At 43.4% G+C, this 17,408-nt stretch overlaps 2 protein-coding genes across 2 annotated transcripts; one reads left to right on the forward strand and one right to left on the reverse strand.

The window, feature by feature from the left end:
• Positions 1–6,445: 6,445 nt before the first annotated feature.
• Positions 6,446–10,212, forward strand: LOC127342530 (cyclic dof factor 1). Its single transcript, XM_051368491.2, has 2 exons — positions 6,446–6,732; positions 8,415–10,212. The coding sequence occupies exons 1-2, from the start codon at positions 6,652–6,654 to the stop codon at positions 9,759–9,761; spliced, it is 1,428 nt and encodes a 475-aa protein (XP_051224451.1). The 5' UTR covers positions 6,446–6,651; the 3' UTR covers positions 9,762–10,212.
• Positions 10,213–10,367: 155 nt separating this feature from the next.
• LOC127342529 (phospholipid-transporting ATPase 1) lies at positions 10,368–16,726 on the reverse strand. The gene is made up of 7 exons (XM_051368490.2): positions 15,161–16,726; positions 14,747–15,053; positions 12,801–13,494; positions 12,559–12,682; positions 12,245–12,464; positions 11,482–11,940; positions 10,368–10,943 (listed from the first exon to the last, which is right to left on the reverse strand). The coding sequence occupies exons 1-7, from the start codon at positions 16,623–16,625 to the stop codon at positions 10,739–10,741; spliced, it is 3,474 nt and encodes a 1,157-aa protein (XP_051224450.1). The 5' UTR covers positions 16,626–16,726; the 3' UTR covers positions 10,368–10,738.
• Between the last annotated feature and the right edge of the window lie 682 nt (positions 16,727–17,408).

Genomic DNA, 17,408 nt, shown 5'->3' on the forward strand with positions numbered 1-17,408 from the left:
CTTATGAGTTTATGTAGTCTCACTAAATTATATTCTATTATCTTGTAATAAGGTCTTAGATATCACATATATCTCACACCTTGCTTATTTCTGAAAACAAACTTTTTAGCTCCTTACTTTTCAAACGGATTTGAACATCAAGTTTCAAGGAGATAATATAATTTTAGATACTAATTGAAACCATTGCTTTTCGAATCAGCAATTTTGAGGATTACCAAAAGATTGCAATAGGACTTAATCATTTCTTGATTCTTTAACAATACGGTACCAGTCCGTAAAGTTACTTGTTAGATTTAACAGTGTTTCTATCTCAATTACAAGCCCAGCATAAAGTAGAAAAGGGATGCCAATTCTACAAAATTTAATTCAAATACAATTTAGACTTTGTTCAGGATAAATTGAGTTTACTATTAATTCTTAAATTAACTAGGTGAACTCCCACTCAAAACAACATTCCTCATGTTACCTTAGTGATTACACGAACCAAATTCAGTACACCAAGTCCGATCATCACGAGAGATGATGTAGCTTCAATGGCGAACATCGACATGTTCATCATATCATCTATATGATTCATGCTTAACCTTTCGGTTTGCCGTGTTTCGAGGCCATGTTTGTACATGCTAGGCTCGTCAAGTCAAACCTTAGTTTGCGCATGTGCAAATCTGGCTTGCACCCGTTGTATGCACATGTTGAGTCTATCACACCCGATCATCACGTGATGCTTCGAAACAACGAGTCTTAGCAACGGTGCTAACTAAGGACGAAGACTTTATTATCTTGATTTTTAGTGAGAGGGATCATCTTATAATGCTACCGTCGCGATCTAAGCAATATAAGATGCATAAAAGGATTAACATCACATGCAATTCATAATGTGATATGATATGGCCATTTTGTCTTTGCGCCTTTGATCTTCATCTCCAAAACACGGACATGATCTCCATCATCAACGGGCATGATCTCCATCATCGTCGATGTAGCATCAAGGTCAATGGCGTCGTCTTCATGGTTATCCACCACGTGTAGCAACTATTACAACTACTTTGAAATAATACTACTACATGAAATATAAAGACAACCATAAGGCTCCTGCCGGTTGCCACAATACAATAATGATCAACTCATACATATTCATCATCGCATCATGGCCATATCACATCACCAAACCCTGCAAAACAAGTTAGACGCCTCTTATTTGGTTTGCATATTTTACATGGTTTAGGGTTTTCGAGTAAGATCCAATCTACCTACGAACATGAACCACAACGCTGATACAAGTGTTGTCAATTGAAATTGTAAATTGAATCTTAACTATGGTGAGAAAAACTGACACCCGCAAAGCCACTTATGCAATACAAGTTGCATGTTAAGAGTGGAGCAGGTCTTATGAACGCGGTCAAGTAAAGTTAGCCCGGGCCGCTTCATCCCACCATCCCGCAAGATGCAAAGTACACATAACAAGAGACAACAAAAGCATCAATGCCCACAAAACCATTATGTTCTACTCGTGCAAAAAAAAATATGCATAGACACGGCTCTGAAACCACCGTAGGGATTCGTAGCATAGAAAACAAAAAAATTCCTACCGCAAGAATGAATAACAAGCCAAGATCTAATCTACTAGATGGTAGTAACGAGGTGAAGATCAACATACCCTCGAAGATCGCTAAGAGTTAACGAGATAAATCTCGTGGTCGATCTAGTCGATCACTTGCCGCTTGCAAAAGCGCGTAGAAGATCTTGACGGTGCTACAATCGGGCAGCACCTCCGCACTCGGTCACACATACGGTGTTGCTGAAGACGTCCTTCTCCCTGTTCCAGCGGGCAGCGGATGTAGTAGATCCTCCTCAGAATCCCGCCAGCACGACGGCATGGTGATGGTGGTGGTGGTGGTGGAGATCTCCGGCAGCGTTTCGTCGTAAGCACCGGGGGAGAAGATGGAGGAGGGGAGTGGCTAGGGTTTGGGAGAGGGGGCACTTGGGCATCGGCCTTGGGTGCCCTTTGGTGGTGCGGCTTAAGAGGTGGCCGACCCTCTCCCTCTCCCTCTCTTTATATAGGTGGAACCCCCTAGGGTTTGCCACAAAACCAAATTGAAGTCCAACTCCAAAACTGCCATATGGGTGAAACCTAGGGGAAGTGAGATTGCTCCCTTTCCTTCTCCCTTGGCTGGCCAAGGTGGTGGAGTCCACCATGGACTCCACCTTCCCTCTTGGTTGGCTGGCTAGGGTTGGTGGAGTCCATCCGGGACTCCACCTTCCATAGCGATTTATTCCAGAAGGTTCTAGAACATTCTAGCGCCTTCCATAAATGCACCTGATCATTTCCAAACTTGGAAAGTGACTTCCTATATATGAATATTATTCTCCGGACCATTCCGGAACTCCTCATGATGTCCTGGATCCCATCCGAGACTCCGAACAACATTCGAACTCCATTCCATATTCCATATCTACTTATAACGACATCAAAACTTAAGTGTGTCACCCTACGGTTCGAGAACTATGCGGACATGATCGAGACTCTTCTCCGATCAATAACTAATAGTGGGACCTGGAGATCCATAATAGCTCCCACATATTTAACGATAACTTTGTGATCAAAAGAACCATTCACTTAAAATAACAATTCCCTTTGTCTCGCGATATTTTACTTATCCAAAGTTTGATCATCGGTATCTCCATACCTAGTTCAACCTCGTTACCGAGAAGTACTCTTTACTCGTACCGTGATATGATATCCCTTGTGATCCAGTCACATGCTTGCAAGCTAATTGGATGTGATTCCACCGAGAGGGCCCAAAGTATATCTATCCGTCATTTGGATGGACAAATCTCACTCTTGATCCACATGCCTCAACCCTATACTTTCCAAACACTTAATGCCACCTTTATAAGAACCCATTTACGAAGTAGTGTTTGGTTTCATCAAAGCATCCATCCGGTGTAGGTGATTAACATGATCTCATGGTCGAAGGATTAGGTTACTATGTATATTTAAAGCTTGAAGCACAACAAACTTTAATGACTTGATTACATGCTACGCTTACTATGGGTGTATGTCCATCACATAATTCACTTAATGATATGATATTGTTATACTTATTAATAACATTCAATGTTCATGATCAGGAAACCATGATCATCTATTAATCAACAAGCTAGTTTAACAAGAGGCTTACTAGGGACTCCTTTATGTTTACAAAACACACAAGTATTGATGTTTCTGGTTAATACAATTATAGCATGGGATGTAAATATTTATCATGAACACTAAGATATAACAATAGACGCTTTTATTATTGTCTCTTGGGCATATCTCCAACACTATATTCCTCATATGATAGTTGCATATTTTTTGAGGGGAAAAAGCGAGGGGATCTAGATCTACATTTCCACCAATCAATATCTTCTTTTAGTGAGGGGAACAGATTGGGTCTAGATCTTGGAGATTTTGTGGATTTCTTGCCTTTTTCTTGCTCTCATAGTTTTCCATGGCTTGTGTTGCTTAGGTGGGATATTAGAGAGAAGGATTTGAGAACCTCGTGTGTTCTTGTTGTTACATTTGCTACATTAGTTTGAGTTCACCCCGGAGATTTAATTGGTGAAAGTCCGTGAGCTTATTACTCTCGGATGCTTGTACTAGAAACTTGTTCCTCTTGGTTTCTTGGAACCATATACAACTTTTATTATGGTGATTACTTTGGATCCTCCAATCAAGTTGTGGAGATTGCGCTAAGATTCAGGCCTTTTGTGGCAGCTACTTGGATCCTCCATTTGAGGTGTGGAGATTGTCCTAAACTTGTATGGGCTCGGTGATCCCTATCGAGAGTTCTAAAGTGGATCAAAAATTTATCTTCTGGTGGGAAGGCTGGAGGAGATTAAGGTGAGCTATTGTAGAGTTTAGTGAGCCTTGTGCCTCCACGCCGCTCCAACGGAGAGTAGCATCTACAAAGGTGTGAGTTTTGGGATACATCATCGTCTCCACGTGCCTCGGTTATCTATTTACCCGAGCTCCTTTATTGCATTTTACTTTCCGATAGTCTTCGTTCTTGAAATGTACATCTTGATATCACATAGTTGCTTGTCTTCCTTAGTATAAGTTGTTGGTGCATATATATGACCATAGTATATACTCCATATGTTCCTAGATATAACGTGTATAGTTTTTAGCACGGAAATTAAGAAACATACGTGGAGAGAAAACTACACAAGGTTATGGCGAGATTGATCTTGAACAATTAACATGGTAAAATAGAGGAGTTTTCAAAAGATAATAAAATACAAGCAAATCCCTAAAAAATTCCACACAGGTTGTCCAACGCAATATACCTTATATTTTGAAGACTTATCTCAAAAAGTTATATACATTATATATAGGAATGGAGGGGGTATAAGTTTTGTGTTTAACAAATTAAACAATAGTTTCATTTCATATTTATTCAAGCTAATATTCTAAAAGTTTTAAATAGCCTATTCAACCCCATTCTAGCTACATGTGTGTCCTTTCAACAAGCTTTATAAAGATTCCTTGAACCGCATAAGAGCATCTCCAACAGAGGCGTTATATCGCGGTGCGCTAAAACCACTTTGTAGCACGCTCCATCCCAGTATAGCGTGCGGTGCATGTTTCTCCTCCACAAGCGGTGCGCCAAAAATAGCCAAAGTCGCCCCAGCAGGCGCGCTAAAAACATATTTCACAAGCAACTGTAGAATCAACATGATCAAACAAACCCAAGTAATTCAATAATAAATTGTCTAGTTATTATTACAACACAAACAAATAGTACATGGGCAACACAACAATTGTTCATCAACAAATACAACAAGTTTTTCATCACCACAACAACAAATTGTTTTTCAACAAATGAACAAATATGTAGGCACTATTGTTTGCCATTCCATTTCCACCACTCCTCGATGAGATCTTTTTGAAACTCATCATGCGCATCATTGGACCGAATGGCATGACATGACGCAATGAAACGCGCCACTCTATGTTCTCTTCTATGGAATTGCATAGGAACCCCCATCAAGTTGAAAAAGGAGTAGTCCACATCTCAGGTAGGTGGTGCCGAACACGTGCACAATTGCAACGACAAAGCGCTTGACACACTCGATGGCTTGACTCTCTCCCATAGCCAAATGGTCATCAATTAGATCCACCGGTATATCGTATGCCAACATACGCAAGGCGGCCGTCACCTTTTGGTAGGTGCTATGCACAAGCTCTCCGGCGGCATTCCTCCTTTGCTCAAAAAACCGATCAAACTTGGCCACCTTTGCGGCGATGCACTTGAAAAAGTTGATTCTCATCCGAAAACGCCGATGAAAGTAGTGCTCGGGAAATGTCGGATTTTCGTTGAAATACATCCGCATCAACCTATTGTGACCTTCGATTCTTTCCCTCCACAACTTGTGTCTACCAAAAACCGAGCCACCTCGCTTCGGTTCTTTGTTGGCGCGCCAAGCCAATAGCATCAACATGTTCTCTTCTTCCTCAATCTCAACTTCATCATTGGATGAATCGTCGGACCTCTACGAACACGCAAAAGTTGGGCTCATTTCATCTACCTTGGGAAAAATAGCGCGGCGGGGACAGAGACATACCTTTCGGCGATTTCGCCAAGCACCTTGCGTGCACCATGTTGGGTCGCGTCTAGAGGAGGACATGGTGTCCGTGGAAGCAGCGCAGCGGCACCGAACATGCCGACGCACGGTGGTGGCAACTCGCTTGACGCGCCCGGGAAAAAAGGCGCGACAGTGGCGGCGACCTCAGGTGCGGCGCCGAAATCACATCGCTGAAATAGGGAAGGAGAGGCGCAGATGCGAGTGAAGCTTCACCGTCGCGGTTGGTTGTTTGCGCGCGAGCCACAACGATAGCGCGCGCTCGACCGGAAGTGTTATTTTTGGGGCGTTGGAGGGCGCAGAATCCCGCACGCGGAAAAACTTTTAGAGCGCGCGCAACTTTGACGCTTCCGCTAGAGGTCGCAAATCGGTCGGGCACGCGATATATCAGCAGTTATTTTAGTGCAGGCGCGATATAGCCTCGAGATGCTCTAAGTAGAGTGTAGCTATCTTCTATAACCAATCCACCGGTAGAGAAAATCATATTTCTGAAGTTAAAAAATTCATACACGAGAAAATAAATACAATTACGTGCATGTCAATATAATCACAAAATGATTTAGGCTGAAAAAAAGTTACAAATATGTAACTCAAATACAATAATATGTTTTTTGAGAATTTATATACAATAATATGTGATCTTGTGATTGTTGCACAATAAATGGACATAACTTGTTATGAAAATAGAGTTCTTTGTGTATCCGTTGGTGATTTGTAAAGAAGAATGACGTCTTTTGCGTGAGTGCATCCCCTTGTGACTTTACCGGCCACCCCGGTGGAAAAGGGCAAAACGCCCACAAAGTTCGTCCACTCCCAGCAACCTCTCTCTCTCTCTCTCTCTCTCCCTCTGCTCTGCCCCAAAAGTAGGCTACACTTTTTGCTCGCGCATCCACGCACAATTATTTGTTGGACTTCGATCCCCTCCCCTTCACTACCTCCTCGCCGGCGCCCCGCGCGAACCAGCCTGACATTGCCATTCTCCCCACCACCCTCCCGCGAGGCCGAGATCAGGACCTCGCCGCCATGGCCGCGCTTAACGACCGCGGGGACACCGCCATTAAGCTCTTCGGCCGCACAATCCCGCTCCGCGACGCCTCCGCCGAGGTTAGTGGGCATTGCGCGGAAGCACCAGCCTCAGTTTCTCCAATCTTTCTTTCTTGCCCGGGTAGTGCTCCGGTTCACTTCGCTTCCCTTGCCTTTGGATGCGATTTAATGCGACGCGTTCTCCTTTTTTCTTCTTTCTTGCCCGCTTTTGCGCTGTCAATGCGCGGTTGTTTCTGCTGGGATTCTCTTTTGGTTTGCAGCTTCGTTTTCGTTTTCTCCTCTCATGCGAGATGTGTTTAAGTCAGCAATTTATTATTTTTCTTCAGGTGCCAGTTATCTGTTGTTGTTAAAAATGATTTTTTTTTTTCGCGAGGTGGTGTCAAGAATTGCTGTTTTACTGCCATGCTGCTGGATGCAATTCTGAACCATATGTGGAACCTTTTATTTTCTCCATTTTGATCCAAAATCACTCTTTTGAATTGATCTTGATTGAAAGAGATTTTACTAATTTTCCTCCCGCGTTTGCGACTAAAGAGTACACATGATCTCCCTCTCTCGCTCGTTCGGGTAGTCTGTTTAGTCTTATTAGAAACCTCATCTATAATTATGTTTGCCTCTTCAATTCAATTATGTTTCCTGGTCTCTTAATCAGGGTTCAGGGAATTAATTGGATTGTCTTGTCTATGTGTACTATAGGAGCCTTCTTGATTTGACAGGATGTAGACAGTAGTAGTACCTTCAATTGGTATGCGCTATGAGCCTGCTCTTCCAGTAGTATCTACTGGTACTACGTTGAAAAGGTGTACTAATAGGGAAACAGTTCTGTATCAAGGGAATTTGCATTGAATTGCAACTCAGTTAGCCGACTTGAGATCTTTATTAAGATTAAGCCGGTCATTTTCGCCAGTAGCTAAGAAACCCAACATAATCTAAATGCTTGATTGGAGTCCTATAAAAAAAAAATCACGCATAGTCTTATGTTGAACCAGAGGGAAACTTGGTTTGCCAACAGTTCTGCTATGGACTCTGAAGCAGCTATGGTTTGTCTTTTGGAATGCTAAAGCTAGTGATCATGAAATTCAGCTATGGTTCATGATGGAATCAACGCTATGCCTGCCAGTTGTACCAATATTGCTCAAAACATTAGTGACAGACTCCGAGCAACATAGCTCCAAGCAGAAACTGAAACCATGCCATATGTGTCATTGCTGTCCGATCAATTTTGTTTTAGCACTACCAAATTTCAAAATGATTCCAGAAAATGGTTTTTGCAAGCTGCCCTATAGATGCAAAACCTACTCATGTGCATATTCCATCATACTTTAGTGCATGCACATAGGGGAAAATTATTGGTATTATTATTCAATGTTTTAACACCTCTTGAACAAACATAGTGAGGCATGTAATTCATTGGTAAACATGAAAATAAACTGTGCATGACTGAAGAAACGGCAACAGAGTGTTGCATGTCAATTTAAATCAGCTATGCTATCAAGTGGATGTTATGACCTCATACCAGTAGTGTCTGCAGTGTTTCCAGCATGCCATATTTACATGCCTGGTAGTAATTCAACAAAATAACAGTTACATGATCACCATACTTCTTTGTAAAGGTGTAACTTTTTCTAGCTAAATCAACATGACTGCTGCTCAATATTTTGCATTTTATCTGTTGTCACGTTCTAAGACTATGCTATACATATTTGAATCATCAGTTTAATGCATGTTAAATAATATTTCAGGTTGTCACCAAGCCAAGAAATGATGCAAACAACGACGATGTCATGCCAACTGTCTCCGACAAGCTGCTGAATGTTGACGCAACACCTTTCTGTTCCAACAATACTGAGCAGAATGGTTTGCAAACTATCAGCAGACATGGCGGGAAAATGGGAACTGATTCCAAGTCTCAAATTAAGTCCGAATCTGATGGATCTGGCCAAGAGAATGTACTGAAGAAGCCTGATATGATAGTACCATGCCCTCGCTGCAATAGCATGGAAACAAAGTTCTGCTACTTCAACAATTACAATGTTAGCCAGCCTAGGCACTTCTGCAGGAATTGCCAGAGGTATTGGACTGCTGGTGGAAATATTAGGAATGTTCCTGTAGGTTCTGGAAGACGCAGAAAGAATGCAATTCAGTACCACCATGCTCTGATGTCGTGTGGTAATAATATAGCTGCTCCTGGAGATGTCTCCAGTGCAATTCACCATCTAGCTCTTCCCCTTGTACCTCCTGTCCTTCCAGGGCCAATTAAAGAAAATGAAAGGGTGAAGGAAGTTGGATCTGAAGTGCCAGTTTTACAGTCCACGGCTTCAATCCTTAATAGTAGAGAACAGAAGGACACTCACCTTGTTTCCTTGGCCACTGGTGATAATAAGGAAGAACAATCATGTCCATCTTCTGCACCAGTATCGGATTGCTCAAACCAGATGCCGGGTAGCGCAGATAAAAATGAGCCCAGCAATGTGTCAGGATATTGTAATGGTGTCACATTGTCTCACCCTCACGGTCCTGCTTTGGTGTTTCCCTGGAGTCCTGCGTATAACAGTATTGCTTTCATGGCAGCTACTCAGTGCTCGACAGAGCCTATTCATGGGTCTGAAATGGCGAGGCACAGCCTGCCTTCGTGGGTGGCTCCACCGATGATGGAAGCTCCAGGAATTTGCACTCCTGTTGTTCCCTTTCCTCTGATGCCGCCGCCTCTCTGGAGCTATATTTCTGGCTGGCCTAGTGGAATGTTGAGTTCACCATGTCATGGGAGCAATGGCTCTCCAAACAAAACTAACTGTTCGGAGGACAATTCTCCAACGCTTGGAAAGCATTCAAGAGAAGCAGACCTACACGAAGAAGAAAAGAGTGGAAACAACATACGAGTCCCTAAAACTCTTCGGATTGGTGACCCAGCCGAGGCCGCAAAGAGTTCAGTCTGGGATGCTCTAGGCATCAAACCTGATGACAAAGGCATGATCAAGTCTCTCCAGCCGAAGGTTCTAAAGCATGACAAGACGCCAGAATCTCCTCAGACTCTGCAGGCCAATCCAGCAGCTTTTTCTCGCTCTCAGTCATTTCAAGAGAGGACCTGAGAAGCTTGATGTTTTGTTTCTAACCAATGTCATCAACCGCCACCAGAGTGTTGTCCAAAGAGAATGTGATATTCCACAGTATGGTCAGTCCTTTTGTCTGGTGTTGTCTTGAGTTGCTAGACTGCAAGCACTTCTACAGCCAACTCAAATCGGTTGGAGGCCTACCAGTGCTCAACTTACTGTTTAGGTTGCTCAAATGTTTATGCTTCTTCGGAGAGCATCTATGTAAATCATTAGGCTAGTTCTCCTGGCACTGGTTAAGTTTGGAAAGACGCCGTACTATGATCTGCTGGAAAGCGTCCCCCAGTATAGACCGGTAGCTCTTACTGCGAGTGGTGTTGGAGGCCAACAAGATATTTGCGATGTTCTCTTCCATTTTTTGGATGATTAATACTCTGATGCTTGTATCTAGCTAACTGTTCTTAAGGTTATGCAATGTTTGCTATGCCAACCTTCTCCAGTTGCTTAATTCAGGAACCGAAGTGGTCTAAATGGAATTAATCCAGTTCAATCATAGAGAAATCTGAATATATCCTGTGATGTTTCATGTACTCATTGTAGGGTCAGCAGATCTAGTGAATTATCATATAAAAGTAGACAAGAGAATACGAGCACAAATTATACTTTTCAGATGTAGTAAGGGATAATATACATCACACTGTTCACAATAATGGCCGACACCAGGGCAAGAGAATCCTCGTATGTCAACAATTTCTATTTCTTTTCTGGTAAATGTTACTCCCTCCGGTCCTTAATATAACATGTTTTGGCAGCTCAAATTGAACTGCCAAAACGTCTTATATTTAGGAATAGAGGAAGTTTGATGGGATACATACATGATACACACATACTTACATACATCTCAAGAGGCAAAACTATCACCTTACAGTTAATAAATGAATGACCTTCTAGGGCGAAAGGAGCAAGAGAATAAAAAATGAAAAGAAGAAAAACACTATACAACTGCCCTTCTAGGGTCATGAAACCGTTCTCATTGGAATTTCCGCACGGTTCACCTGATTTAAAGCCCCAAACTTCTCCATCTCTCGAGAAATTTGAATATCACTCGGATTAAAGTGCTCCGTGAAAGCCTTGATTACAAAATGTGGGACCATTGCTGCAACAATAATGATAAGCAGCAGTAACCAAAACAAACCTGTCCCCATCACATGAAAGATGGCCCTGCATTTATTGTTTGGCGTCAGTTTGTTGCATCTATAGATATTCACAGGCAATTGCACAAGTTGCACTAAATCCTAAGAAACAGAGATGCTTGCAAAAAATAGAGTGTTTAATCCATGTATACTGGAAGAATTGTAGTGCAAGAGAAAGAAGAAAATGTTATGCATTAACAGAAAAAAAAAAGCAAGGCATGAGTACTCGAGTGTGATGTTGCTTGTTGCTTCCTTATCACATTAGAGAAGCAGAACCTCCAAGTTCAAACATCCCAAACTAAGAAACTACAGATCACAGGTCCTGCCTCCCGATTGTAATTCTTAAATCTCAAGGCTAATTTTATTTGTTCAGAAGATTAATAACTAACAATATAGACACATGTTGCAGGAAACTTTGCTATCTTCTTATATGTCCAATGCAGAGAAGAGTCTAAATACCTTTACCAGTTCAAAACTAATATCAAGATCACAGCTATTGCATGGAATACGAAAATGTGGGAGGGGGGGTCATACAAGTAATAAGATGCTGGAGATAAAGTACTTACCCATAACCAGGAAGAACCCATATTGAATCTATCACAAAGAGGCAAATGGCAGTTGCTGCAATCGTGCCCCATACAAACGCATGTATAATCCAATTCCACCGAATGATGTCCATGGCCAATTGCATATTTACAATGATGACAGATGCAAGTGCCCACAAGTCTCCGAGACTAGACATATCTATTGTACTTTGTCTATATGCAAAATACGGTATGTAGAAAACAACCAAACTCTGCCAAAGTGCTTCAAGCATATTGAGGACAAACAAATTCACATTATACTTCTCATTCCTTTGGCCAGTTCCATATAGCTTTGGGTAAGCTAGCAGTGTTGACTTACTAAGATCCTTGTCAAGAATGCCAACAACGATTGTCGGAAGGGATGTATAAAGCACAGTATACAAGAGGCTACTCCATTCAGTGATAGCAGTTGTCAAAGTGAAAGATGTATACAACACATACCTGATCATACCATAAATATTATCTTTTAGTGATTGTCCATGCAAATATATGAAAAATATAGAGGTGCTCCTTAACAAATTTCAGGCAATTCAATTGGATATAACTAGGAATTATAGTCTTAAACTGATAACGAGCATATATATCTTATATATAACGGCTGAACACCAGAAAAATGAATAAGCCTCCCAGTTTCCCAAGATTGTACTATGGAGGATTTGAATAACCTCCAACTGGTTTTCTCCCAGACTAAACAGTAATACTTCCCCAATTAATAAAGTGTTTATTCTCTTTTAAAAAATCTTACCAGAAAAGAACTAAAACAAATGTGGCATTCTTGTAAAAGTTGTAAAGGATCATGTAACCCATTCTTTGATAATTCCAGTGACCATGAACTAATAGAAGAGGAACCAAGAATCTGAATTGTCCCATAGAAAAGTCTGATGCCATAACAGCTTGTCCTCCTTCTTGGCCACTGATGCCAACCCCAACATCAGCCATTTGAATCATTGAAACATCGTTTGCTCCTGAATATCACAGTTTAAGTAAAATATATCAATTGTGCACATTACCTCCTAGATAAAAGAAATATAACACAACAGAAGAAGCAGGAAGGAATACCATCACCAATTGCTAAGGTCATATCATCCGTCCTGTTTTTTATAAGTGCAACTACCCCTGCCTTTTGTAGAGGAGCCACTCGACAACATAAGACAACACTACATTCTGTGGCTACTTTGAAAAGCTATCACAAACAAAATAAGACAGACCATGTGTCATTTATGACATCTTAATAAGATGATCTTATTACTGAGGACAAAAGGATGTGTACAGTAATAATAGAACCACATATGGATGAGTACCTCTTCTTGCAACTCAGTCTCGAGTATGTAAACAAGGCTGTTACCATCTACAATCAAAGCAAGAATTACACCAGAAGATTCTGGATTCAGTGTGCCAACTGAAGAAGCAACCCTTAGCTCCTTAGTCGTTGCAAGTGCTTCCTCGAGACTTTTCTTGCAAGACTCCTTAGAACTGTTATTTATCACAATTTGTCTCATGTCATTTGTTAGTAGCTTACAAGAGTAGCCAATAGAAATTGCTGTCTCCTGCTTATCCCCTGTTAAAATCCAAACCTTCATGCCTGCTTGCCGGAGAGATTCTATCGCTTCTGGTACCCCATCTTGAAGCTTATCTTCAATCCCAGTGGCCCCCAGTATGTGAATATTGCACTCTATATTGGTTGCAACTGATCGCAGTAAATTTCCCCTGCCAAGTACTGATGTGCTAGCATTCTCATATGCTGACTGCCAATCCTCAAATTCAGGCTGACTCAATTCACGCATACCAACAACAAGAGTTCTTAGGCCAAGTGATGAATATTTGTGAAGATGAGCCTCTGTAGCAAGAACATTGTCTAACTCTTTGTTGGTAATTCCAAACATTGAACTGTCTGCGCCTTTGACATATAGCTTAACAGTCTTATCAGGGCAGCCGATAATGACAGACATTCGCTTACGATCGCTATCAAACTCATGAAGTCCTAATATCTCAAATCTGCCATACCAGCAAGATTCATCAGAACTGTGAATCAATCGTGCTAATTATCTATAGAAACTAGATAGACACGGGGAAAATGATGCACTTGAACGTGGACGTAAATGAGTCAACATAATAAATTAGCACTACCAAAAAAGAAACCAAATCAACATAAACAAGACATCAACTGCATACACTAGCATGTGGATAACACAAAGTCAATGTTAAGCTTGTTTTGATCAGGTAGGGTACTGCTTGAGATAATTGAGAATTTAACTTAATTTTCATGATTCAGAGCATATTATTAAATCTGAACCAAATAGAAAACTAGTTGTACGCCATGTTGAAATAACAATTCGACACACTGAACTGATCAATGTCAAATGAAATGCAGAGTTCAATTTGATAATCAACACATGCAGAAGAACGGGACAAAAGAAAATTCAGATGGACTAGAAATCTGGATTCTTTTGCCAACGTGCCCTACATATCTTGTATTTTTTTAAAACTAAAAAAGGAGTTCCTACCTACCTCTGCCCAAATTTGAAAGATCACAACTACAGTGTCAAAAAAAGTCCAAATGTTCACTGTTCACGAATTTATGAATTTAGTGATGTGGAGCAGATGTGAAGATTAACCAAGAACCAAAAGACACTGATACAAACATTACTTTCAAGCAGATGCGAAGCTTCCACTTCACAGTACACATTTGGCAAGGGCAAAATATGCTACGAGCATCTTGTCAAGGAAGTTATGATGATTAACAACATCATTTGCAAATCGCAGAAGGCAACATAGGAAGACAACATTAAACATCAGCATTCACACCACCAAACATCAATAACAGTTGACAATGACATCAATAAACACTATAAAGGAAAAGTATACAAAATTGTGGTACCAACTGCTGCAGACAACAAGGCACTACAGTTGTAGAAATTTTGTTTGTTTGTAGTTTTCCAGTGATGTGAAGATCACGGATCAGGCATAATCACATTTGATAGCACCGAATTTTGCGCTTCCAATTCAAATAGGCTTTCGATAAAGGGAATATATTAATATCAAAAGATACCAATTACACCCAGCCTCTGCAACAACGCAACACCCTAATGGCAGTACGGATGCACACAGCCAAAAAAGACAAAAGAAAACTAAGAAAGAAAAGTCCCGCTATAGTACCCCAGGCCTAGCAACAATAATAGGTGAGAACATTCGTGTGTATGATTTTAGAGTACATTATCCATAAAACAAAAGGTGAGAGCTATGTTACCTTTGTCTGTCACCAAGGACATCGATCATCACATAACCAGATGTTCGCTCAACAAGCACGATGCCATAGGATGCTGCAGCATAAGCTAGAGCCTGCTCATCAGGGGACTCACCCTGATAATCAATCAACTTTTGCCTAGGGTCTTTAGTGTCCAGGACAAGTGGCACAATGGTATTACAGGCAGCAAGAGCAAGGAAGAAGTCAAGCACAAGCTTTGCTTCCTCATCTGAGCCACCATTCTTCAGCATCTTGAGAAGCTGAGGATCAGTCCTAACTGCCATTTTTGGTGTAAACAGAAGATCATCCACTGACCAAACAGGCAAATGAGAGGTCTTATTAGGAAAGAAAAACATGAAACAAGCAATGTGCATTAGAACCCCCGTACCTACAATTGAGTATCAAGCACCTTCTTACCTACAAGTGAGTATCCAGATGTATCTTTGGCAGAGCTGTAGTCAACACCATGAACTGATGCACACTGGAACTCCATCTTGTTCTCTGTGAGGGTCCCTGTCTTATCAGAGAATACATACTTAATCTGTCCCAAATCCTCATTTATATTGAGAGCCCTGCAGTGGAACTTGGAGCTTGAAGATTCGTCATACAAGTCCAAGTCGGCGCCCATGAAATAAGCTTGGCCAAGCCGTACCATTTCCATGGATATATACAGTGAGATAGGAATGATGACCTGATACACTATGACAGCCATGAGGAACGTGATGAATATCTGCATTCCGATGCCATAGTAATTGTAGTTCTTCCCAGTTGTGTAATCCTTCTCCCTGAAGAACTGGGTGAACTCCAGCTCCCCCCGGTGATTCAGCACCCAGATCCCCGCAAGGACAGATGCTGTGGTGCACATCCCAATGAGCATAATGGACAATATGACTGTCTCCCGATTCAGCTGCGTCTCCAGGCGGCTCCGCTTGGATGGCGGCCCAGAGTTATTGAGCATGACCTTGGTATCCTTGCCGGCATACACCACGACCCCTATCGCCCAGGCGGTGTTCTTTAGCTCACAGCCACGGAGCACAATGTTGGAGGGTCCGAGGGAGACGCGCTTGCCATCAATCTCCAAGTTGGCCTGGAAGCCGTAGATGTTCCTGTTGGGCCGCTCGCAATGCAGGATGCCGCCGACGCCGCCGTCGCGGGAGAATTTGAGCTGCGTCTCCTGCCTGGCGTACCTGGTCTTGAGGTTGGTCTCCCCGTCGAGGTTGACGGTCTGGACGTGCGCGACGCCGGTGGGGTCGCTGGTGGCGAGCAGCACGATGTCGGCGGGGAGCGTCTCGCTGGAGGCGACGCGCACGACGTCCCCGACGCGCAGGCGCTTCCATTTCCTGGGCGCGAACTCGGCGGCGGGCGGCGCGAGGACGGCGGCGAGGCGGTTGTTCTCGGCGCGGTCGGAGCGGTGGCGGCGGAGGTCCTCGTAGGCGTCCTTGACGGCGGTGGCGAGGAGCACGAAGGCGAGCGGGAGCGCGGAGGCGCCGCGGCCGAAGACGGCCACCTGGGGCAGCTGGTTGAGGACGGTGATGGCGAGGAAGTAGACGTAGGAGAGGCGGCGGAACTGCTCGAACAGGTTGCGCGGCAGGAAGGTGAGCGCCGAGTACTTGGCCGTCCGGATTGCGTTGCCCGCGAACTCCGCCGAGGCCTCCCCCACGACGACGGCGCGGGACTCGGCGGCGTCCTCCTGCTGGAGCAGCTCCGGCTGCGAGGCGGTCGGGTCGGGCTGGTCGCGGAGGGGCGGGCGGAAGGGGTCCGGGAGCTCGACGGAGAAGCCCAGGGGGTCGGTCCGGACGGGAGGCTCCGGCTGCGGCGGCGGGAGCTGCGACGCCGGTGGGTGCGGGGAGGCGGCGTCGATGAGCGGGCGATCGGACGACATGGGGGGAGGTGGCGGCGGCTAGTGGCCGGTCGGAACCATGGTCCGGGCGCGGCGGATTTGGGGCGGAGGGCGGCGAGGTGAGGTGAAAGCTGGCGGTGGGGAGCTTGAAGAAGACGGCTTTACGGGTTCGAGAGCTTTCCGTTTGGGTCGAGTGGGACGCGATCTTTGGAGAAGCGAGCGGGTTGGTGCCAAATTTGGACGATGGAATGAAATTTGGTCTGAAACTCACACAGCCTGCACAAGTCCATGTTTTGATCATGTGCGTGTTGTGTCATCGACTTTTTGCTTTAAAATTTCAAAAGAAACCGAATGAAACACAGTGTACAGGAAGAATCGCCGGGAAGAAACGGAATAAACCCAATTCGAAGCAATGCTCGCCTCGACGGAGAAGACTTGTCTCGCCCGACCACCGTCTCCCACGACTCCCACGAGTCTTCGCCGACCGCATCCATTTTTTGTCTGGGGACCGTACCACCTTTACTACGGCACGGCAGGTTCCTTTCTGGAATGTGGTTATCACTGAAGTAGCCTGCCAACAAGTAACTCGCTGGCGTCATTCTGTTCTATTTTTGGCTCGAGTAGTTTGATTTAGGGTGTCAAAATAAGTTTTAGAGCATCTCTAGCAATCTCTAGCAGTGACTGAACTCGCCGAAACTGAAAATAGCAAGTTTAGTCTTCCAAAATTTAGGGCTTCGTTGATTTAGGTCAGCCGCAGAATCGAAACCGAATAGACGAACTGAAAAAACGAAATCAAAATTTCACGGGAAATTTTAGGCGATGAAG

This window comes from Lolium perenne, chromosome 3 (assembly GCF_019359855.2).
Source record: "Lolium perenne isolate Kyuss_39 chromosome 3, Kyuss_2.0, whole genome shotgun sequence".
NCBI classification, from domain to species: domain Eukaryota; kingdom Viridiplantae; phylum Streptophyta; class Magnoliopsida; order Poales; family Poaceae; genus Lolium; species Lolium perenne.

Excerpts from the sequence above, each read along its gene's own strand:
- LOC127342530 (XM_051368491.2), top strand. The coding sequence starts at position 6,652 with ATGGCCGCGCTTAACGACCGCGGGGACACCGCCATTAAGCTCTTCGGC. Across the intron at positions 6,733-8,414 it reads TCCGCGACGCCTCCGCCGAG|GTTGTCACCAAGCCAAGAAA; the intron begins GTTAGTGGGCAT and ends ATAATATTTCAG.
- LOC127342529 (XM_051368490.2), bottom strand. The coding sequence starts at position 16,625 with ATGTCGTCCGATCGCCCGCTCATCGACGCCGCCTCCCCGCACCCACCG. Across the intron at positions 12,465-12,558 it reads GACCTTAGCAATTGGTGATG|GAGCAAACGATGTTTCAATG; the intron begins GTATTCCTTCCT and ends TGTGATATTCAG. Across the intron at positions 11,941-12,244 it reads TTTGTTTTAGTTCTTTTCTG|GTATGTGTTGTATACATCTT; the intron begins GTAAGATTTTTT and ends TGGTATGATCAG.